This window comes from Hippichthys cyanospilos, chromosome 20 (assembly GCF_059441005.1).
Source record: "Hippichthys cyanospilos isolate Australia breed blue-spotted pipefish chromosome 20, RoL_Hcya_1.0, whole genome shotgun sequence".
Lineage (NCBI taxonomy): Eukaryota > Metazoa > Chordata > Actinopteri > Syngnathiformes > Syngnathidae > Hippichthys > Hippichthys cyanospilos.
In genome coordinates, this window is record NC_142388.1 from 2305435 (window position 1) to 2328798 (window position 23364).

At 40.8% G+C, this 23364-nt stretch overlaps 4 protein-coding genes across 8 annotated transcripts; 1 reads left to right on the plus strand and 3 right to left on the minus strand.

The window, feature by feature from the left end:
* Positions 1–1621: 1621 nt before the first annotated feature.
* On the minus strand, positions 1622–6656 carry faxca (failed axon connections homolog, metaxin like GST domain containing a). Its single transcript, XM_088403781.1, is given in 7 exon segments — positions 1622–2435; positions 3173–3289; positions 3358–3575; positions 4103–4299; positions 5147–5282; positions 6272–6389; positions 6392–6656. Coding segments are annotated over 7 exon segments (1155 nt in total). The 5' UTR covers positions 6486–6656; the 3' UTR covers positions 1622–2160.
* Positions 6657–7476: 820 nt separating this feature from the next.
* Positions 7477–12375, minus strand: ccnc (cyclin C). Its single transcript, XM_088404055.1, has 12 exons — positions 12229–12375; positions 11658–11764; positions 11284–11368; positions 10905–10974; positions 10773–10824; positions 10264–10319; positions 9825–9860; positions 9152–9243; positions 8994–9061; positions 8836–8915; positions 8502–8620; positions 7477–8422 (listed from the first exon to the last, which is right to left on the minus strand). Exons 1-12 carry the CDS (start codon positions 12258–12260, stop codon positions 8368–8370), a joined length of 852 nt encoding a protein of 283 aa, XP_088260181.1. The 5' UTR covers positions 12261–12375; the 3' UTR covers positions 7477–8367.
* A 292-nt stretch (positions 12376–12667) lies between these two features.
* Positions 12668–22854, minus strand: pgm3 (phosphoglucomutase 3). 5 transcript variants are annotated; one of them, XR_015863777.1, is made up of 15 exons: positions 22767–22854; positions 22165–22373; positions 21912–22096; positions 20730–20797; positions 20513–20646; positions 20253–20445; positions 19944–20101; positions 19092–19175; positions 18926–19024; positions 18292–18411; positions 18085–18207; positions 17769–17942; positions 15070–17651; positions 14329–14428; positions 12668–13379 (listed from the first exon to the last, which is right to left on the minus strand). XR_015863777.1 is itself a non-coding variant. In XM_088403077.1 (13 exons), exons 2-13 carry the CDS (start codon positions 22369–22371, stop codon positions 17562–17564), a joined length of 1635 nt encoding a protein of 544 aa, XP_088259203.1. In that variant the 5' UTR covers positions 22372–22373; positions 22767–22854; the 3' UTR covers positions 12668–17561. The 5 variants fall into 5 exon arrangements, 1 of the variants encoding a protein (XP_088259203.1); XR_015863776.1 differs by having other exon boundaries at positions 12668–14428; XR_015863775.1 differs by having other exon boundaries at positions 12668–14428; positions 14897–17651.
* Positions 13164–16775, plus strand: ngs (notochord granular surface). Its single transcript, XM_088403079.1, has 12 exons — positions 13164–13399; positions 13497–13574; positions 13634–13790; positions 13874–14023; positions 14092–14211; positions 14354–14449; positions 14998–15132; positions 15203–15313; positions 15405–15515; positions 15596–15720; positions 15789–16394; positions 16616–16775. Exons 1-12 carry the CDS (start codon positions 13356–13358, stop codon positions 16707–16709), a joined length of 1827 nt encoding a protein of 608 aa, XP_088259205.1. The 5' UTR covers positions 13164–13355; the 3' UTR covers positions 16710–16775.
* Positions 22855–23364: the final 510 nt, after the last annotated feature.

Below are 23364 nucleotides of genomic sequence, written 5' to 3' on the forward strand. Positions count from 1 at the left end.
ACTTAGTATACATGGTCTTTTTTTGTGTAAAAAAAAAAAAAAGCCAAAACATGATCCTTTTTTAAAGCCTTAATATACATGGTCTTTTTTTATTGCAAGCAAAGCCTAATAATTTTTTTTCCGAAAAACTTGGCTTACAAATGGTTATTTTTTGCTTAAAAAAACCTTGGTCAGTTTTTGAGGAAAAAGCCTCATTATACATGGTCTTTTTTGCGTGAAAAAAAAATCCTTTTAATAGAAGGTTGTTTATTTGTTGTTTTTTTTTGTGTTAGAAAAAAGCCTTATGGTCATTTTTTTATGATAAAAAGACTTAGTATACATGGTCTTTTTTGTGTAAAAAAAAAAAAAAAAAAAGCCGAAACATGATCCTTTTTTAAAGCCTTACTATACATGGTCTTTTTTTATTGCAAACAAAGCCTAATATTTTTTTTTCCGAAAAACTTGGTTGACAAACGGTTATTTTTTGCTTAAAAAAACCTTGGTCCGTTTTTGAGGAAAAAGCCTTATTATACATGGTCTTTTTTGCGTGAAAAAAATCCTTATAATAGAAGGTTGTTTATTTGTTGTTGTTTTTTGTGTTAAAAAAAGCCTTATTAGTAATGGTCATTTTTTATGATAAAAAGACTTAATATAAATGGTCTTTTTTGCGTAAAAAAAAAAAAAATGAAGCCGAAACATGATTCCTTTTTTTAAGCCTTACTAAACATGGTCTTTTTTATTGCAAACAAAGCCTAATAATTTTTTTTCCGAAAAACTTGGCTTACAAACGGTTATTTTTTGCTTAAAAAAACCTTGGTCAGTTTTTGAGGGAAAAGCCTTATTATACATGGTCTTTTTTGTGTGAAAAAAATCCTTACAATAGAAGGTTGTTTATTTGTTGTTGTTTTTTGTGTTGAAAAAAAGGCTGATTAGTAATGGTCATTTTTTTATGATAAAAAGACTTAGTATATATGGTCTTTTTTGTGTAAAAAAAAAAAAAGCCGAAACATGATCCTTTTTTAAAGCCTTACTATACATGGTCTTTTTGTGTGAAACAGTCTTCTATAGATGGTCCTTATTTGTGTTAAACAGCCTTACAAATTGGTTGGGGTACTTACTACAGCCTCACTTTACATGGTAAATTTTTTGTGAAAAAAAAGCCTTACTATACATGTCATTTTTTGCGAGAAAAAAGGAGGACTGGAGTTTGAGACCTATGCTGGTCATTTTTCGCCTATATGGTCGGTTTTTGTGAAAGAAAATGGCTTACTATACATGGCCTTTATTTTGTGAAAAATAGCCTTAAAATACATGGTCGTTTTATTGGGTAAAATAAGCCTTACTATATATGGTTTCTCTTTTGAGAAAAACAGAATTACAATACATGGTAGTTTTTTTGTGTAAAAGAACCTTACTTTACATGGTCAATATTTTTCTCTTTAGAGAAAAAAAAAAGTTTTACTATACATGTTTTTTTTTTTACATGGTCAATATTATATGAAAAAAAGCCTTACTATACATGGTCATTTTTTGCGAGAAATTTTGTCATATTTTGGTTAAAAAAGCCCGACTATAGACTATAGAAGAAGAAAAAACATGACTATACATTTAAAAAAAAAAAACCCTTACTTTATTGACATGGTAATATTTTGCGGACAAAAAGCTTTATTGTACATGGTGTTTTTTGTTTTGTTTGCGATTAAAAAAACAAGCCTTAGTGAACATGGTCTTTTTTTCTCTCAAATAAATTCTCATACATGGTTGTTTATTTCCCAGACGCTAGGCTTCGATAGGCTGGATTTATGAGACATTTATGAGTCCATGAGACACACAACACGGAAGAGTCTACACGCAGAAATGGCTCCCTCTAGCGCCCGCCCCTTGCAATTACACTGACAATTCATGCGGTCAAAGCAATACATCCAATACACGAGTAATACATCCAAATGATGAACCAAATTTACAGAAAAAACAGCAAATCATAAAAAAATACAAAATATATCAATCATAAATACTCAATATAAAATTAAAAGTTTTCCTCACTCAAGGCCAAATGTAAATAGGATGGCATAAGGCAAGAATATCAACACAAAATATTTAATGGCATACATATATATGTTGTCAGGGCTCACAGGTGGTTGCCATGGTTACACGAACGAAAGGGCGCGGCATTAACTTTGATCAACACTTGAGCGGCTCCGTTTCCGAGTATTCCGTGTCCATGTCGGAGTCGTAGAGCGAGACGCCCGTGGGGTCGCTGCCGGGCGACACGGGCGGGCTGAGCGCCTCGCGGGGGGAGGCGGAGGCGGAGGCGGAGGGGTCCGTGCGGGAGTAGAGGCCCAGATCTGGGAGATGGGATAAGTCGTCGTAACGGAGGTCCTCCAAGTCCACGAACCACTCGGGCCAGAAGCGCCGGCGGATTCGCTCGCAGTACATGGCCAAGTTGATCAGCTCGCCTGGAACACATGGCCGGGGGGGGGGGGGGGGGTAAAAAAAAGCCTCACTATACATGGTCGTTTTTTTCACCCAAAAAGCCTTACGGTTGGTTTTTTTCCATATCAAAGTCATTTTTATGCAAAAAAGTCTTGGTTGGTTTTATTTTTCACTAAAAAAAAAGCCTAAAATAGCCATTTTTTGACCAAATAACAACCTTACCTTATCATTTTTTGGAGAGAAAAAAATCTTACTATGGTCGTTTTTATTCCACGTAAAAGTCTTACTATAAAAAGACATTTTTGCACAAAAAAAAAGCCTTACTATACATGATTGCTTTTTCACTAAAACAGCCCTCCTGCTGCATGGTGGTGTTTTGGTCATTTTTTGTCAGGACCTACATGATCATTTTTGGGAGAAAAAAAAAAAGCCTTTTTTTTGGCAGGGGGGGGTCTATACATGGTCATTTTTTTCCCCCACATAAAAGTAATTTTTACACAAAAAAGGCCTCACTATACATGGTTGTTTTTTCACAAAAAAACATGTAGAGTAGTACGTGGTCATTTTTTGGCTAAATGAAAACCCTACCTAATCATTTTTGGAGAAAAAAAAAACCTTACTATACTTGGACTTTTTTTTTGGGGGGGGGGGGGGGGGGGGCTTATTAATTTAAATCTTAAAAAAAACCAATCAATTTTCCAGTGGCGATATTTTTTCACGTTGTCGGGAGCGCAATAGGGGCCACGGCGTGGCGACTGACCTTTAATGAGCCTTTCGGGCCGCGTCCCGGGGAGGGTCCACATGGCGGGGGCCAGATGCGCGAACACCGTGGCGTCCACCGTTGAGATCTCGGAGCCCATCAGGTACTCCTTCTCGCCTGCGAGCCGAGAAGCGCGCGCTGCGCTCGTTTCCGCCGCCGGAGGGCACCGGCGAGCGCATCCCTACCGAGCAAGACGGCCAGCGTGCGCATGTCCTTCTCCATCATGGCGTAGACCTGCTCCTTGGAGAAGCGTCCCATGCCGTGGGCGTACATCTCGCGCTTGACCATGCCGCCCGTCACGCGACTCAGGATCCACTTGAGCGGCCGGCTCAGCGGCCCGCTCGCCGACAGCAGCTTCTGCGTCTCCTCCAGGTTGTCCACCCACTGGCAGTACGCCATGGTCCTGCCGGTCACGTGACCAAATGAGTCCCTTCAAAAACCCGTGAGCAACCCGTGGTGGGAAAAAGCCCCACCATTTTATCCACACAAAAAAGCCTTTCTATACACGGATCAAAAAAAAAAAAAATGCCCGTTGTTCGTCCAAAAAATGTACTATAATCTAAAAAAAAAAAAGCCTTGCTGTACTTGGTCACCCCTCCCCACCAAAAAAATCCTTAGAACACACATTTTGACTGCAGTTAAAAAAGAAAGGCCTTACTATTTTTTTCCACTCAAAAATAAGCCTTACTATACATCTGTTTAATCGCAAAAAAAAATATTACTAAACATGGCTGGAAAAGAAAGCAGAATCAAAAAAATGTTAAAGAGCCTTGAGCATTGTCTTCTTGTTTTTTTTTTTTTTTTAAAGAAATAATTGTGTTTATCAGCTCTTCAAAATGTGTATAGAAAACACTAATTGTCATATAGGCCAGTTTGAAGGCGACGCGCTTTTAATGCAACGTAAGCGAAATTTGGGGTTTGTTGGGTCACCAGTAGAAATGCTCCTCCACCATTTTGGAGACGGCGCGGGCCGCGGCCTTCTCCTGCGCCGTCAGGCTCTGGTTGAGGCTCACGCCCAGACGCTCCTCCAGGAAGTCGGCGATGGAGTCGGAGCCGCACGCCCGCTCCCGCTTGTACTCGATCCACGGCATCTTGCCTTGCGGGGACAGCGCCCCGTCAAAGTAGTTCTACCGGGGCGGGGGGAGAAAGCTCTTTTTTCATCATATCTTTAAAGACCTTGAACTTACGTTTTGGGTCAAACTGACCCATGGAAGAGTTCAAGTAAGTTCTAAAGTCTTTTTTTTCCAGTACAAACCTTCTGACGGATAAAAAACGCATTTGTTTCTGTTTTTGTGAACAAAAAATGCTTTTCGGGATGTTTGAAATTGTTTGCAACTTTCTTGAAAAATGGTCAAAATGACCCGGGAAAATTATTGCTATTTTTCGATGGCTTCTTTTATTCTATTTCAATTCCAGAGAAATAAACGCAGCGTGAGTGTAGTGTTACTTTTTGAGTTTTTGACACATGTACTTCTGGGTCATATTGACCCATTCTCGTTTTTGCTATTCCTGCATAACCGAACATAAAATATTGGTAAACTGAAATGTTGGATTTAGAGGGCATATTTCAGACACATGGGTGACAAAATACACCCTGGGTCAGAATGACACATGACCTTGTGTCAAATTGACCCAGAATGTTATTTCTATTCCAGAGAAACGATTACGTAAATTGATTATTATCTTTGTTAATTTGGGGGGTTTTGACATATTTTTCTGTATAAGACATTACTGCTGTTCCTAAGTTATTTAGTTAGAATAAAATGTTGGATTTAGAATAAACATTTTGGACACGTGGGTAAATAAATATGCGCCGGGTCAAAATGACCCAGGGAAATTATAGCCGTTTTTGTCCTCACGAACTCTTTCTTTTGCTTTCTCGGCACAGATCACGTCATCTTCTACTTGTCCAACATCTTCAGTTGAAGACTAAAAATTCTGACCGCCATAATTCAAAAGGCAAAAACGGGCTACCTGGTAGGGCAGGTCCACCATGCGGAGGTAGGTCTCCGTCTTAAGGCAGAAGGGGGACAAGGACGGGGCCCCGCTTTTGGGCCGGGAAAACTGATGCAGAATGATGGCATCCGTGGAGTCCAACTCCTCTTCTTTTCTGCCACCAAAGACACAAACATGGACATCGACAATCATAATAATGAACAAATTGGTACCCAAAAAAAAAACATTGGATGATATTGTGAGTGTCAAATCAATTCGTAAACAACTAATACATTTTCCACACTAGCTAAATGTATTATTTGCTTATAGAGGCAAGGCAGATTTCTTTTTGCTACTGTATATAATATATATTTCCTTAATATTTTGCACTCCGCCACTAGATTGCGACCGATAACTCCACTAGAAAGTAACTGCAAAAGTAAAGTCTTGCGTCCCGAAACAAACCTTTAAATGACAGGCACGTGTTTGGTGGAAATAGAAGACACTGTGGCAAACAAAACTCGCATCAATATTTTTGGAATTTTATACCCGTACATAACCGATATCCCACCAAACATTTTGCTTTGACATGTGACAGTTAAAGATATGAGCGACGGTTTAAAAGCCTAATGCTAACACACAATTAAACTTCAACTTAGACGGCTAACATAGAATTGACAGTGGCGGTTTAACCTTGTAAAAAAAAAAAAACAACAACTATAATTTGATCACAAATAAGTAGTTCGTAAGTGCTCCGACATATGTGCACAAACAATAGAAAATTTTATGTCTTTGCATGACTTACAGCAGTTGACTAGCTGTGAAAGTCTTCTTGGTTTGCCTTATGACTGTTATACTGCCCCCAAGGGTCAAGTTGCGCAAAACATGACGGACAGGTTACCGTTACGATTTTTTTAAAAATGTAATCATTACTTGTTTCACATTTTTAAGGGGTATAAAGCATATAATTGGTTGAACAAGGATAAGGTAATGCCTGCGTTTGTGACGTAGAACGTGGAGCGCAGTTGGGGATTGGGAGGGAAGAGGCGTGGCTGTTTCCGTTACGTCACAGCGGTCCACTCACGAGTCCCTCCGTTTTCACCCCGCCCAACCTGGCAACATTAAGTAATAAGCCCCCCCCCCCCCACTCACAAGTGTTGTTACCTGATGGCCAGCAGTTCGTGAAGCAAATAGGCGGCGGCCGCCAGCAGAGCCCCTCCGGTCAGATAGAGCGTCTTCCGCCACCACGAGTCCGAGCCCAAAGCCAACATGATCGGGCCGTCGACGGCTGCCCGCCGGCGGAGACGCCTCGGCTCCGGCCGAGGTCAACAGCGCACGAGCGCGTCCACGCGAAGCCCACTCGCCAGCGGCAGCGCATGCTCGTGGCCGTCCGCGGCCGCTTTCCGCCTTGCTGTCGGCCTCATGGCTGCCGCGGGGTCGACGGCGGGAAGCCGGCGGACACGACGGGCACCCGGGTCGCGGCTCGTCCCCGCAGCGGGCACTTCCGCCGAGCTTCCCCCTCTCCTGCTCTTCGGGGCCGTCAAGCGGGATGCGTCACTCGTAAAGCTTCCGGCTGGGCCCTTGGCAGTAAAGTTATCCTACTGCAATTGAATCATAAAGAGTGTGTGTGTCTGTGTGTATGTGTGTGTATATATCCAGCCATCTATCTATCTATCCATCCACCCAATCTATCTATCTATCTATCTATCTATCTATCTATCTATCTATCTATCTATCTATCTATCTATCTATCTATCTATCTATCTATCTATCTATCTATCTATCTATCTATCTATCTATCTATCTATCTATCTATCTATCTATCTATCTATCTATCTATCTATCTATCTATCTATCTATCTATCTATCTATCTATCTATCTATCTATCTATCTATCTATCTATCTATCTATCTATCTATCTATCTATCTATCTATCTATCTATCTATCTATCTAAATAAATAAATAAATAAATTGATAGCGGGATGCTCATTGAAGAATCGGCCGCGTAATTCTGAAGGGCAATCTTCGTTTACCGTGACGTTATTTCCGGACACTTTACACAACCAGTGACGTAGAAATATGTAAACATTTTATACAATATACAGTACTGTGTTGGTCTTAGTGTCAGGAAAATTTCCTATTCACATAGAAAATGTTACTCCGTGTTTTTAAGTATTTTTGATGAATACATTGTGTCTTATTCGTTTGTAGGCAAGAAAGGTAAATAGATTTTTGACATTTACTCTGAAGTCTGTCAGTAATTCATCTATTTATGGCTTAAACGTTACTGTTATGTTTATATGATAATACTGCACTCGACTGTTACTTTGTAGCTACCCCCCAATCGACATTTGAGTCCACGTGATACAAGTTTATACACCAAACATTTTATTCGCAATGATATTCAAGTAGACAAAAGTTTCAGGTAACGGAATCTTCTGGTTGGGTGAAAGAAAGCCCTTTTTTTTTCTTTTCTTTTTTGTTTTAATTTGACACTCAAGCGAACAACAGTCGTGTAGCAGATGTGGCAGAATGCCATTAAGTGCTCCCTCATAAGGAATGCTGCATTTCTCTCAGAGACTTCGAAGCACGTTCATTCATTTGTCACCTATCCAAAATGATACGAGTTGACGTGTGAGAGATGGAACTCACTCGGGGAGGAACGCCTCCAACTTCAGTCCTGTGGCAAAATCTCCGACTTCAGTTTCTCCTCCAATATCAGCAGCTTTCGTTTTTTTGTAAGGCTATAAAAGTACCTTGTCGTCGGTACGTGCGCGCACATTCACACATTTGTGCACAGGTTATCGATCCCGCCGTTAAATAGATGCAAAAAAAAAAAAGTACAAACAAAATAGCTTCTATTTCAGCTTGGGGTAGGTGGAAAAGCATCACATTTAAATGGAAATAAAAAAATGGAATAAATGATTGAAAATGTGAGAGTATTTACAAATGGGACTATGCTGAATTAAAAGGATCACATTATTTCATAGTGGATACTATTACTGCACCCTGAGCAAAAAAAACACCCGCACTTTTCTCACAGGTTGCTTCTCACGCATCCGGAGTTGTGATCAAGTTTTTCTTGTCTCCCGCGAGACGTTCAAGGACATCAAGATGCTCACTGCCGCGATCATGAGCATCCCTCCTCCCCCCTTTTTTTTGGACTGCGATGGCAGCTACCGGGAGGGAGAAAGAGTCAAAGTCTAATGTGGCGTACTACCTGCTCACTTTTTTTTTTTTGAGCTTCCTGTCCCTGCGCTACGACTGGTTGTACGAGTTGCTTTGGTTGCCGTTGGAGCTCTGATCGTTCTCGCTGGGAACAAGAATGAAAACAAAGTGAAAATGGTCTTTTTTTTTTTTTTTGTTGCCATTTCGTGGCCATCGGACGTTACCTGTTGGGAGGCGGTTTGGGTTTGGGCATCTTGTTGAGCACGGCGGCGATCTCCTTGCGGTCGTCAAAGTTCTTCCACTGGTCGTAAAGCTTGAGGATGACCCGGATGATCTCCAGGATCTGAAAAGATGTGGGCTCAAGTCCATATGATGGCAAGAGCATCTGCCATCTGTCTACACATGAATTAAATGAAGAGCAACTATATGGTCCATTTCTCGGACATTGTGTTCTTTGGTCGGTCCGCCATGTTGAATAATTCGCAGCCAATTTCTAATATATGATCAGTGTTTCCGTAGGGGCCCCTCAATCCACGCTTTCCCTTGCTTGAGCCTCACCTTGTCCATGTCCACGGACAGCTCGGCGAACCACTGCCTGGCGTCCTTCTGCTGCACCACGCAGGCCACGTGCAGACACGCTTGGACCGAGACAAACAACGAGATATGTTAACACGCGTGGGTGGGTGGGTGGATGGGGGTGGGGGTGTGGCACGCACCCAAGGCGATCATGAAGGGCGGGTAGAGCAGACAAAGGTCCGTCCTGTAGGTGTCATTCACGATGCGCCTGGTGGGGGACACAAACACGTTTCTGCGACGCTGGAACAATAGGCATGAAAAAAAAAAAAAAGAAAGGTGGGGGGGTGAGGAGACAAACCAGGCCAGTGGCAGCAGCATGTCCTCCTGGCCCATGTCTTGCACATACTGCAGAAGCGGCCTATACGGGTGGTACACGATCAGGCAGCAGTCCTGAAATGATGCAAAAAAAAAAAAAAACAGCTAGGAACACTTAGTTTTGGTCTGGGGGGGAGGATACGTCAACACAACCCGACCTGGCTGCACCATTGACATCAATTTATGTCCGTTTCGGGAAAATTCAAAATAACATATACTATAAATTGTCAGTCAGAATGCCTAAAATGGGCTTGCAGGATTTTGAGTTACTGTAGTATAAAATTAATTTCTTGTAAAAGTCTTAACACCCATGCCAAATTTAAAAGAATAAAACATCTATATTGTTCCCAAAGCATCCAACGAGGCGCTACAATTTGAAGAATAAAACGACACTCAAGTCACCATGTCCTTTTTGGGATGTGGAAGCACTCACAGTAAACAATGAGGAACTTCAAACTTACCAATCGGTAGAATAACTGAATGGAAAATTTGAGTTGGTCAGTCGGTCAAAGTTTTAGACCTTTTCAAACCATCTATACAATTACAAATGATGTTCTTGGTCAAAATAAACATATTTGGATCCCTGAATTTGCTTTATGATTGTTATCTTTTCGCACCATACTTTCTACGGTGCACCAAAAATATATGCAACTCACCATTAACTCCAACAGGTAGAACTCACATTCTAATATCTGCGAGGACAACAAAACACAAGTCAACGAATTGCCAAGCATCAATTCATTCAAAAAAGAAAAAAAAAAACATGAAAATACATCTGGTTTACACATACGTTTGGTGTTGACTGAGATGGTGTAACTATTTTTTTAAGCTATGATCTATTTCTTCACTTAATGAGAAATTTGATCACATTGCCATCCAGTATAACGTACCACCAAAAAAAAAAAAAAAAAAAAAACATGGCCGTTGCCAATGATAGCGTATCACATCCCCCTGTGACATCGTGGAGTCCTAGCAACCTTCTCCCTTCCTCTTGTCACTATACAAACACTAGCGCTAAAAATAAAGCTTTACAGTATATGCTGAAGGAACACACAGGCCAACACCACGTTCAGCATTCTCTTGTGTATTACTTACATGAGTCATCCTGTAAGGGAACTCTTTTGGGAAGGCGTAGGAGAATCTGGTTTTCACTTGGAGAGGAAAAAAAAAATACAAATTTCAATCTCAAAGACGTATTTTTACGTTTACATCCAGATATTCAATACAATGTACTTGTAATCAATTTCTCTGGGGTTAGTAATTGATTCGTTTTGGGACTAAAGTAATGAATTGCTTTAGGTTTTAAAGTCCTAAAATAATTGATTAACACTTAAGTACATAAAGTAATTGATGACTTAAGTCATTGCTTGCCTAAATTACTTTAGTATCCAATTACCTATAGTAGTACCTAAAGTAATTATAGGTCATTACGATAGTGCTTTACTTATTTATTTCCAGCCATTTTTAAAACTTCCTCCAACCTAGCACTTGGATTATAAAATAAATACAAATACATGAATGAATTAGTTGAAAAAAAAATGGGATTCAAAAATTGTAAAAGCAAACGTCAAAAATTAGACAACAGATTGTGAGGGTTAACTTACATACAGACGTGGCTGCAGAAATCAACCGTGTGTTGGAAACTACTCCAAATTCCTAAAAATAAATAAATTATGATACTAATCATTCGTCTTTTCAGTGACGACTTCATCATATGTTGCTAAAAGTGTCCATACCTCCACTTTGGAAGCTAAAAAAACACAGGTGGGAGCCATGAGAACTGGGTCTATACTTTTGAGTGAATATCTGTGGAGAGTGAGCGCACACCAAATATCACATTTGATCATTGAATATTTCAGGCATTAACTCATTCACTGCCATCCCGATAAAACTAGATCTTTGACGTCAATAGTCATCTCTGGCAGCGAATGAGTTAAATCTTGTTCCGCAGAAGGGACTATCGAAACAGTTTATGCAAGTCATGCATTTTTATTCTTAGATATATGCTAGCGACCAATAGTGACAAGTAGAATCATAAAGTCATTCAATGTCAGCCCAGTAGACCCGGATCTTTGACGCAAGGAATGGGTTAATTATGATTGCATGTCGGCTTACCTTGCATAGAAGCGTTTGAAGTAGACGGTAGCAGTGGCGATGACTTGTTGCCTCAGCTTCAAGTGTTCTCCCAAAGCCTGAATGACTAACAAAGCCACAACAAGTCCAAGCAGTCAGGCACAAAGTAAATCCGGGAAAAAAAAAAAATCAGATTTAAATTAAATCTGGAAGAATATGCAAAAGCATTCCAACCCCATACATTTTTCAATGCTATTTAAGATATTCCAAAGTATAAAATGGTAAATTTTGAGGTCAGGGTTTGAGAAATAGTCACATATGCCATATTTTAAATTTACTTGAAATATGTCTCAATTTTGCAGAAATTTGAAAAATGTGCGCTGTTGCATTTGTGGAGGATGACAGAAGGTACAGACCATTGGCAAAGAAGATCTGCAGTTTCCAGTATTCCTCTTCAGAGAGGAACTTGAGGTCCTTCTGTCTTTCCTTCATGAGGTCCTGCTTGTCCAGCACCCACTGAAGACTATCAAAATAAATGGTTCCATTTCAGACATTACTCAAAATGTCTCGACAATCTTTCAACCAATCACTGCTGTATCATCATGAAAAAAATCATACTGCTGTCTGAAAAAGTTTTAGTACTATTGTAGTACTAAATAATTAATAATAAACACGGTCATCGTCAATAATACATATTTTGACGTGAAATGAACGAAAATGTTGACATAACCATAGGGAGCATTTTCATTTCTCTCAGTTATTTACAACTTGTTGTTTCAAACAAACTAACATTCGGGGTTACAAGTGAAGTTGACTTTCCAAAGTATAAATCGTCGAATTTTAGCCAGATAAAAAACATTTTTTTTCTCTTAATTAGACTTTGAGAGTGGTTGCTAGCTTCCGCGCGGCTAATGCTGGGCCCCGGGAAAAAGACGGCGGCTACGTCCATAAAAACCTATCGTGCCCATCTTTTTGTTTTAGACTTACTAGTGAGAACTTTGCCAGAAGTTTCCAGCCATTGCGGATGAGACGAGGTAGAAGAAAACACTTTAAATTTGCGTTAGTTTACTGCAAAGAAGTAGACGCCGGAAACACGGGAGTAACCTGAAAAACATTCCGGAGGGAACGCGTGAGCGATGGGAATTTGTTCCGCTATGGGGACTGACAAACGAAAATCAGTGCTTATCCCGGCCTATAAAAAACTCTTTTGGATCAAAAATATAAACCAAGCATAAATTCATGATTTTAGTGGTGTGTTTTATACAATTTGATCTCACAAAGACACGTGGTAACGATGGTGACGAACGTCGTCTTCATTACTTCATTCAAATAAGAATACGCTTTACCTTTTTTAAAATATTTCTAAATTGTACGATATGACAAGAGCTGATCCCCTTTCTTTAAAAAAATGTTGGTGGAATACAAATCAAGCAGAAAATCATTCATTTTTATTAATCTCGGAACAAAAATTTTGACAGTCACGGTAAAGCCCAGTTACGACCAATCAGCTCAGCTGGTTAATATTACGTCACCAAATTCATAAACAGAAATTGGAACGCGTTATAAAGTAAATACTTGATCCGACCTCTTGGAATACAGTTTTATGGGTAATAAATCAAGATTCGTGAGTTTTATTGTCATATTAATTGTAATACCACACAATAAAAATCTTATTCTGTTCACTGCAGACTACAATCCATAACGGAGCAAATAATAAACTGAACAGTAATAGAGCAACAAGGGCAGTAATAAAGAACCACTAATAAATGAATTACATTCTGAACATATTACGGAGTGGATTGAATGACAGAAACAGAATACATATGAGGAAGATGTCGAAAAATATAATGTATTGCAAAATATTATGTATTTATCTGCTTTCCTGCATTGTGTAGGGTTTGCTAAGTGCATGTGTACTGGTGACTGGTGATGAGACATCTGAATGTTCCGAAATCAGCTGCACATTTAATTACAAGGTCAATCTATCATCTGTGCTACTTGCTTGACGTCACCTTGATAGAATTTTTTGATTGCACATTCATGGGCCGGGCAGCTCCGGCATTCCTGCAGAATTCCAGGGAAGGGCCGAGGATATAAGGAACGGTCTCGTTCTGATGCCAGCCCAAGTTGTGAAAGACCTGCGGAAGAACAAGCGAAAGTATGAGTTCCAGTCCAGATAAGATGTCTTCATACCGCCGTCAGTTTGATAGCACTGTCATGGACATGCCAGCTGTCTATCAAATCCCGTTGTGCAGCGCATCTCTCACGGGTCAGGAGAACCAACAGCAATCTGCAAGCCTCGCCCGGAGAGAGCGGAAGGGCTTATCCGAAAGGTTGGAGAAAATTCATGGCTTGTCTGGAAGCAGTTGTGTAACGTGTGTTTTTTGGGCAGTGCCAGTGTGCGGGCCCTGTGCGTGTCCACGGGCCTCGGGCCAAAGCTGGACTTGGATGTGGTTTCGGCAGAGAACCGGGCTTTCATGCTGACCCGGACTGGTGAGAGGCAGGACATGATGGCGCTCAATGACCGTTTGGCAGTATACATCGAAAAGGTCAGCACCAATATTATTTTCTCTCTCTCCCTCTCTCTCTATATATATATAAAAATATGTATACTGTATATTGGTTCATGTAGGTTCGTACACTGGAGTCTGAAAACAAGATGCTGGAGGCTGAAACGGAGGCCCTGAAGACCCAACGGGTCCGCCCGTCGGGCCTCAGGCAGCTGTACGAAGGCCAGCTGCAGGACCTCAATCGGGCGGCCGATCAAATCAGACTTCAGAGGGTGCAAAATACAAACAATCTCATTTGTGGCTTTGAAGACACACTCATCTATTTGTATTTCAACGATAGGACTCGTCTTTGGCTGCCAAGGAGGCCATGTTGGTCCAGCTGGACCTGCTTAAGACTAAATATGAAGAGACAGTGGAAGCTAGGAAAAAGGCAGAGAGTGAGATGGACAACCTTCGCCCGGTAATGCACAAAAAAATGATTTTTTTTGCCCCTTCTCCTCAAATCAAAGATATAATTGTTAGATTAAGTGATACAATAATTAGTTGCAGCCCTGAAATTTATTACATACATACACACCTTTAAAAAAAGCTCCCTGTTACAGGAAGTAGATAAAATGACTTCAGCACGTCTCTCCCTGGAGAAGCAGCTGGAAAACCTGGAGATGGAACTCAAGTTCCTGCAGAGGGTCCACAAAGAGGTAATGAGCTCATGTGGAGAATTTAGAATGCACCCAAGGGTAAACGTGGTGTACATAGACTTCCATTCCAGGATGCAGTCTTTACCTCTTATTTTTGATTTTTTTAATTCAAACGTTTGGAGAAAGGAGGGGTTAAAAAGAGCTGGTATTTAATGCACTGAGTAATTGATTACTTAAGGCAATTGACTGGTGTACTAAAATAATCAATTACTTTAGGTAATTAAATACTAAAGAAATCAATTACTTTATTACTAAAGTACCTTACTACTAAAGTACTACTAAAGTACTGAAGGAATCGATTGCTTTTGGTGCTAAAATAAGCTTGAGATCTTAATTACCTGGTGTAATCACTTCCTTTTTTTTCCTTCTCTCTTTTTTCTTAATTCATTTAGTACCAGCCATTTTTGGGCCATCTAGCCAATTTTGGAAAAAAAAAAAAAGAAGTACCTGGGATTGAAAGTCCAGACTCTTGAAAAACGTAAAATTACGTCTTTGGGATTGATTGAGTTGAGTAAGAGGTTCACTCTTATGTGGTGTGTCAATGAAAGGAAATTGAGGAGCTGTTGCAGAAACTCGACTCCACCACCTCCAAGATCGACCTGTCTTTTGGAGTCCCGGACCTTTCGTCGGCTCTCCGGCAGATCCACTCTCAGTACGACTGCATTGCGGCCAAAAACCTCCAGGTGGGCTGCCGGTCTCGTTCTTCCTCTGACCAATAGTCAAAGCTTCTTTTTTTTTTTTTTTCTCCTGCAGGAAATGGAGACTTGGTACAAAACAAAGTTTCAGGATCTGAGCCATGCATCTGCCAAACGTGCACATGGCATGCTGGGGTTGAGGGAGGAGATGGCGAGTTACAAGAAGGACGTGAGTATTTCATATGCCTGATTTGCTTTGAGGAAAAAAAACGAGACAAAATTATAACATCGCACATTTGTTTTTTGGTCTTTGTGAGAAGATTCTCAACAAGGAGCGAGAGCTGGACGCTTTGACGACCAGAAATGCGCAATCGGAGACCCGAATCGGAGATTCATTGGAGAATTACAAGAAGCAAGAGGAGGAGCTACAAGTATGACGATAAATTGTGTGTTTCGCCACTTAAAAAACTAAACAAAAAAACAACATCTTAGTTAACTTTCCACACCTCAGGAGCGCATTGAAGCCCTCAAGCAGGATCTGACTGTGACTAAGGAGAAGATTGCCTTGCATCTCCACCAATATCAGAATTTACTCAACGTCAAGATGGCATTGGAGATCGAGATTACCACATACAGGTGAGGAGGGGTGCGTCCCAATACTTCTGTCCATGTCCAAATTTACTGTTCCCCCTTTGATTCGCCAGGAAACTGATTGAGGGTGAAGACCGCCGTCTGAGTACCATCGTTCACAGCATGACTCCGGCCTCCTGTGATGTTTCCTCAATGGTAGCACCTTCAGACAGTGCCCTCTACGCCTTGGAAGACTCAGAGAAACCCACAACGCAGGATGAGAACATTGAGGATGTGAAGGTTGAAGTACAGGAGAAAGTTCTGAAGGTTCTGAAGAATGAGACCGATGGGAATGTTTGGTTAAAGGAAGACAAAATTCAGGTAGATGAGAAAATTCAGAAGGAAGTAAAAGCTGAGGGAGATGAGGAAGTTGATGAGGACGAGACTCATGGGAATTTTGGGTTGCAAGAAGAAAGGATCCAGGTAGATGAGAAAATTCAGGACGTAAAAGTTGAGGGAGATGAGAAGATTGAAGAGGATGAGACTGATGGAAATGCTTTGTTAAAGGAAGAAAAGATTAACATAGATGAGAAAATTCATGTGGAAATAAAAGCTGAGGGAGAAGAGAAGGTTGGCGGAGACTGGGAAGCACCCAGTGTCAGTGAAGCTCTCACAGAGGAACAGTCAACAGCCAACTATGAAAACTTAGAGACATCTGAGACAAAGACGCTCCTTATCAGGTAGATAATGTCTCAGTTTATTTGTTTTTTTAAGAACTTTCTAAATCATACTTGAATGTTATGTGTTTTCGTGAATGCTGTGGATGCTTTGCATTGATGTGATAAGCTAAACTTGAGTTGCAATGTCTATTCCAAAAAGAATACACACATATCCCTCTACCATGATCAATTCATTGAATTGCAATTAATCTGTTTACTGTCACTTTTTTTTTCCTCTGTAGAAAAGATCAGATGGAGAGCACCTCTGAGAGCGCCACACAGGAACACACCAACTCCATTTCTGGAGGGGCTGAGGAGCAATCACTACTAAACTAACTCCCAAAAGTCCTACAGTCACGCTAAATAAATTTTAACATCACATAAATGGAGGTGTAACCTTCTTCATCTACTCAATTTTGCCTCTGTCTGTGTGTGTGTTTTAACAACCAAAATGAATAATAAACAGCGAGCAAGTCTTCATAATGTTTACAGTGTGTTAATTTAATCAGAAAACAGACATTTTGCTTCGAAGTTCATTATTTATTTGGGCGGCAAAGTCAAGCAGGATGTCTGCTTGCTTTAGCTATCTGATGTAAACACATGATTTTTACTTCAAGTATTGATTGTAATCAACAGTATAGAGTCATAATTTATATTAGACAGGAAATTAACAAAAAAGTAACGAGTGGACAATAAAAAGCATAAAGAGCTCTGAACTGTTCAGTAAGCAATCAAGCTTCCTCCTGGGATAGATGTGCGGATTTACGTGACAAATACAAAATATTCACAATGTACAGTAATAGAATTATCATCCTTAAGAAAAACAAATTAAAAGATTGGATTTTTTTAGGTGTCAAGTATAATTATGTGCTTTCTGTTGTGATGGGAAAATGAAGCCTCATGAACCACTTGTGATGATTCTTAACTCCTGTAGACCGTGCTCCTTTTTTAAAGATGAAAGTGGAAATGTATTCCATTTCCAAAGCAAGGGTGCTTTCAAAAAATATAGCAAGTGATTCATGAGGCTTCATTTTACCATCATTAGTTTTATGGTACCGGTACTTACTGTTTATTATTGATTTATTTTATGTCATCGTATCATTTCAGTATCATTTCAGTAAAGTCAAATATCACATTTTCAAGTGTCAATTCGCAACTGCATTTTACCCAGAGAGAGTTGTTGCTGTTCTAGTGCAAAAGTTTTGGTTCATCTCCCACCCCGCCAGCGAGGCGATACACTGCAAGGCTCACTTCGTGCGCCAAGCGGTCAGCGCTCTCCTAAAAAAAAAAAACAAGCGCACACACACACACACACACACACACACACACACACACACACACACACGGGGTATAAGCGGCATCCACAAATTGCATACAAGCTAAAGCCATCATCACCTGAGTGTCCGCCTCAGCGTAAACTCGGACCACGTCCTCGGTGCCGGACGGCCTCACGAAGGAGCGAGCGTGTCGATACTTCGCCACCGAGGCCTCGATGGCGTCCTGCAGACCCGCCGGGCTCACTGCGCGTCTCTCGGCGTCGGTTGTGTCGATCACCCGGCGGTCCGAAACCTGCAACGCGCACCATGCCGTTGTATCACTGGACTGACTGACTTATCTATAGATCCATCTATCCATAGATATATCTATCTACTGTATATATCTATATACAGTATGTACATCTAAATCTACCTATTTATCGTATTTGCCTTACCTTGACTTTGAGCTGCCTATTGGGCAGGTCGGTATAGATGGCGTCCCACTGCTGCACCGTCATCCCCTTCAAGGCCAGCACCGCCTCGATCAGCAGCATGTCAGAAATGGCGTCGCCTACAGTCTAAAGCAGGAAAAGCAAACGAGAAGTTATTTACTGTACGTTGACTCGGTCGGTATTATCGGTATTATTGTGGTAGTACTGTACCTGGTTGGTGACGTTGATTGTGTGCTGCAGTAAAATGGCCGCCCTCTTCCTGGTGTCGTCCACGTTGACGTCCTCAGCCAGTTGCCTGATCTTCTCCTCGGCTGCACGGCTGAACAACACCTGAACAATGAAATTGCTGCTGAGTTTAACGTTTAAAAGTAAGGGATCAAAAGCAGGCTTCACATGAGATTTCTACGCGCTCCCGGAATACTCAGTGCTGAGAAACATTTTTTAAGTCAAGGAGGAGTACATTTGGGCACACGTGCTCTGAAAAACCCTGCCTCAAAACTTCACCAGCAGAGGGTGCTAACACAATGAAACATTTGGGAAAGCCCTATTCACCTCTGTGACAACACAGCTCTGAAAATACCTGAAGACGTGAGAGCGCACGATTCAAACCGCAAAAGGACAGATTCCGAATTGTGTTTATTTTGTGATTAAAATTGTGCACACCTACAATCTTAATCTAAGAAAAGTTGTGATTTAGCCAAAAGTATGTTAGGAGGCCAACAACAGGCACTTTCTACAAGACTTTTTTTTACTCAACAAAAGATTAAATATAGGTTTTAAAAACATTGCTAAGTGCTATTGATCTGGTTAGCAACATAGTGAAATGTGAGGTAAATGTACTTACTGTTCCATGACCGTTGGCCTCAAAGTAAACGCTGGTGTCAAACTCCTGCGCGGCATGATGGAGGTGCTTCACTCCCGTCTTTGTGCACCTCACTATCACCTGAAATGAACACAAAAAAAGCCTGTTAGCCTTTCACTTGTGTGAAGCTAGCAACAAAAGTGCTGACCTTCATGGTGTCCTCCAGGTAGCGTGTGGAGCTGCCGTTAGCATATGCCGTTTGCACCACTGCTATTTTCAAATTTAAGCCGGCCTTAAAAAAAGGACAATAGTCAGTCTGCATAATAAGCGTATACCTATTCAACACAGTAAAAAAATCAATAACGCAATTAGTTATGCATTATCTATAATACAGACACTATAAGTATAATGTTACTATAATGTTACTTTAGTACATTTTGTAGTTCAACTACTAGTACTTTTAGTACCTAAAGTAATTGACTACCTGAGAACATGCCAGGTAAGTTCAAAGTAATCAGTTATTTTAGTACTTAATTCATGAAACTAATCAATTACTTTATAGATGAATTACTGGTACTTTAGTACCTAATATGGTTCTCAATACCTATATGGTTCTCAATTGGGGGTACTTGAAGGAACTTCAAGGGGTACTTGAGATTTTAAATAAAAAGAACAAATAAACATGCAAAAAAAATTGAAAAATAATTGTCAATTCATTGTTTCGGGAAAAGACAAGTTAATAAAACAAATTTAATGTTCAGCGGGTTATTCAATTTTATCATTTTCAAAACCCAGATTGTCCCCCATACTAGAATGGTTTGATGCAACTTGTCATGTGCCACCCCTCGTTACCTGTCAAGTTAATGATTTATTTTTGTTAACAGATCTCTACTATGATCCCAAAACAGGACTCTTTATGTTTAGTATTTTTGGACAAATATTTAGTTATTTTTTCAGAACAGGTCTGGCACTTTATATTGTTTTTTTTTTGTAAAGAAATATGTATTAATAATGAAGTTATTTATTCTATGATCCAAAAGTGGACACTTGAGGTTGACACCTGCGTGAGCAGCTCTTTGAGGAAGGTGCTGATGAGGGTGGCTATCTTGTCCCCATCCAGCAGGTGGAAGCGGCCATCACAGTCGGTGTAGTAGTAAACGATGCGGTCGGCGTCGCCGTCAAATGAACAGCAGCGCTCGCCGTTTTGGACCTTGACGCCTAACATACAAAACAAAAGACACTAAGTTGCTTCTCATAATTTGTTTTAAATGGAGAAATTGGGAAATGTTTCCAGTTAAAACCCATTTCAATCAGACAAACGCATTCAAAACGAGTCATGTAATTTAGGGAGGACATGACTAAATGGCACCTGCGGGCGGCTTCTGCTGCACTTTGACAAAATCGGCCCCGCACTGGTGGTTGAGTTTCCCGTGGCCTTCGTTGAAGAGAAAAATCTGCAACTCTCTCTTCAGGTGGCGCTCCATCTCGCGCAACTTGAGCGCGCCGATGCCGTTGGCGCCGTCCACCGTCAGGTGCTTCTGGTCGTCCGTGCGGTTTGGCGTCTACGTGTGCAGACACACAATTACTCTACTTCTACTCGAGTAACAGAGCGCAAAATACTAGTCTTACATTTTTAGTGAGCTCGATGAAGGCCTGGCAGAGCTTCTTGTAATATCCTTCCACCGTGGCCTCGCCGTAGCGTCCTTGCGTGTTGTGACAGCAAACCACGTAGTGCAGCTGCGGCGTGGTCACCAAGCCGTAGTCTTATTGGACACAGGCACAGGAATAGGTCAGATCTTGACTCAAGCTATATGGACACTGGACTTTACGGGTGAGTGACGCCGACCTTTACTGCGTCCGCCCAATGAGGACACACCGTCCAATACTGCTTGAGACAGGCTGGCACTGCTACTCCTGTGGACGTTTGTGCAGCTCAATGTTACTCTCAAGCTAAACATCAAATAAAGAGATCGCTTTGAATGTTTATCTTAACGCTAACACTTATACTAGATATACAATGCTTTAGTATTGATAGTCTAATATTTGTGCAGTCATAACCATTCAAGCAATGGGGTATATGAACATAAATGGTGTAGCAAAACAGGTAGAGAGACAATATAAGCGCATAGACGTATATTTGTAATTTCCTGCAAATAACAATTTGAGATTTTGGATTGGCCTGGTGTATTTGACAGTGTTATCTCACTTAGCGCGGAGCTTATGTTCCCAAAAATACTCGCGGTAGGAAACACATAAGATCGCTATTTTTTTTTTGTCTGGTCCGACTTAAAAGGTAGAATAGCACGAAAAAATGTGAGGTAAACCTGCGATAGATCAAGATCCATGTACTAGGTGTTTTTTTTTTTTTTTAACTTAAAAAAAGCTCTTGTTTGGCTGGTCTGATTTAAAAGAAAGAAAAGTTGCAAGATAAATTGAGATGGAAACCTGCAATAGAAAAAAAATGTGGGTATAAATACAAATCTGATCTATAATAACAGAACTGCACTCCTTTTATTTGTTTTTTTTTGGGTAACTTTATACATAATGGGTTTTGCATGCCAAAATGGAATAAACTCCCTAAGTGCCTTTGTTTTATTCAATTTTTTGCATTTTCTGGCATCTCATATCACACACGTGTCTAGGGTTTGTCGATTTCATTGGGCCTAAAAACTTTATTTATTTGAAACTTGAAAATTACACTTGAACGTGGCTTAGAATGTATTAATATTGTTAAAACATGCCTTTATTTTCATGTCACAGCCTATTCCTTTGTGTCCTTTGTAATGGACATTTGTTTATGGTTTATATATTTTCACTAATTCAAGCTGCCCTACCAAGTGTTAGTGTACATATTAGAGGACATCCTGGCCTTTCTGATAATGTGTCATGTGTTAGAGTGGAATACAATTAGTTTCCTTGTCCTGCTGAGACAATTTGGACACAACAGTGGACAAAAATGAATAAGATGGGACTCACTAGGATATTGAAAATGACCATAAAACCAGATTATCAGCAATTCCAACCGCACCTGGTGTCTTTGCCCACAAACACTAAGGCTGCCTGGCTCTTGTCGATGTCTTCTTTCTCCATGATGTCCTCCAGCACTGAAAGCAAGTCCTTCTGCTCGGCGTTGGCCAGCCGGGTGGCGTAGTCCTCCCAAGAGAGCGCCACCATCTCACCCATGGGGTCAATCAGCTTCACTCCGTTGTCCTCCTGCGAGACAAGTGAAAAGTTAAGAAGGAGAAGGGTGTCAACTAGGAACGGGACGGGTCGGAAAGCACCTCAGGGTTGTGGGAGGCGGTGACCATGACTCCGATGGCGGCTTTGGTTTGTCTGGAACGCAGCGTGGCCAGCAGGCCCATTCGGAACATCACGTGGTCCAGATGGCTGGCGTTGGTCCTGAAACCAGCTGTGCCGTACTGCAAGACCAAGCCTGGAGGTTTGGGGTGCACCTCGGACAGTTTTGACACTTCTTTTAAGCAGGCCATCGCTGGGGGGAAAAAGAAATAAAATCATAAACAAAACATCAATCAACCAGCATTGAGTTTGGGACCAAAAGTTTTTTTAAATTAAAGTGGAATAAATTTCGAAGCATAAGAACAGTAGTTTGTTCTGAATTAGAGGTGGGCTAAAGAAAGGGTTGTTTAAAGACGGTTTTATTCGTAATAAAATAACAGGGTTACAGTTCAAGTATGATTTAATATCAACACTGACAGAAACGAGAACCGTCAAAGTACAAGGCAAAGTTCAAACTCTATACACTCCTTAAGTGATACGCCCAACGCTCTGAGATTTCCGATTTCAATTAAATTGCCGTTTATTACTAAACACCCAAGAACCCGCAAACTAATATTAAATGAAGAGTTCTGTCAGATTTCCTTACTGTTGTTTATTTGCAGCTTTCTCGTGTGTAGAAAGAACCCGCTTCACTAGTCAAGGTTTGGTTTTTGCGACGTGGCTATACTTCCGGGTACGTCATAACGCTAGGCGCGGCTTTCGGCTTTTAGCCTAGAGTTGTAATAATTTTTGAACCACGACGAAAAACAGCATTTCAATCACCTAGGTGTGTTTGCAGAGGGGAGACATATAATGAGGAAAGGCAAGAATAAAAAGACGTTTTCGATTGAGGGGGAGGTTTGGCCAGCATAAGTCACGTGACGATGGCTGGCCAATTCCGGCTGCCGTCATGACATTTGGCGACGTGAAACGCTCTTCTACAAAAAAATAAATTTCTCAAATAAAACATGAACAAATATTTGATGAAATAATAATAATGACACAATAATATTAATACAAATACTGTCCAGAAGTCGTTTATGGCGAATGAAAACGTGATTTGCGTACTTTACTGCACTGCGCCAAAGCACTACATGCGCAAACTTAAATGATACTTTATTGTCGTATCTCATATCAGTAGTTTCTTTGCAATCTGATACTGAGGTTCGGCCTGTCGCGCAGTGCCCGCGCCGCGATCATTTGGT

Coding starts and splice junctions, on each gene's coding strand:
- ccnc (XM_088404055.1), bottom strand. CDS start 12,260: ATGGCTGGAAACTTCTGGCAAAGTTCTCACTA. Junction 9,861..10,263: donor TCCCTTACAGGATGACTCAT/GTAAGTAATACA, acceptor TTGTCCTCGCAG/ATATTAGAATGTGAGTTCTA. Junction 9,062..9,151: donor ATGCTGCTGCCACTGGCCTG/GTTTGTCTCCTC, acceptor GTCCCCCACCAG/GCGCATCGTGAATGACACCT.
- ngs (XM_088403079.1), top strand. CDS start 13,356: ATGCCAGCCCAAGTTGTGAAAGACCTGCGGAAGAACAAGCGAAA. Junction 13,400..13,496: donor CTGCGGAAGAACAAGCGAAA/GTATGAGTTCCA, acceptor CCCGTTGTGCAG/CGCATCTCTCACGGGTCAGG. Junction 15,516..15,595: donor AGCAAGAGGAGGAGCTACAA/GTATGACGATAA, acceptor TCCACACCTCAG/GAGCGCATTGAAGCCCTCAA.
- pgm3 (XM_088403077.1), bottom strand. CDS start 22,371: ATGGCCTGCTTAAAAGAAGTGTCAAAACTGTCCGAGGTGCACCCCAAA. Junction 20,647..20,729: donor ATTGGGCGGACGCAGTAAAG/GTCGGCGTCACT, acceptor GTGTCCAATAAG/ACTACGGCTTGGTGACCACG. Junction 17,943..18,084: donor ATAGGCAGCTCAAAGTCAAG/GTAAGGCAAATA, acceptor TGCGCGTTGCAG/GTTTCGGACCGCCGGGTGAT.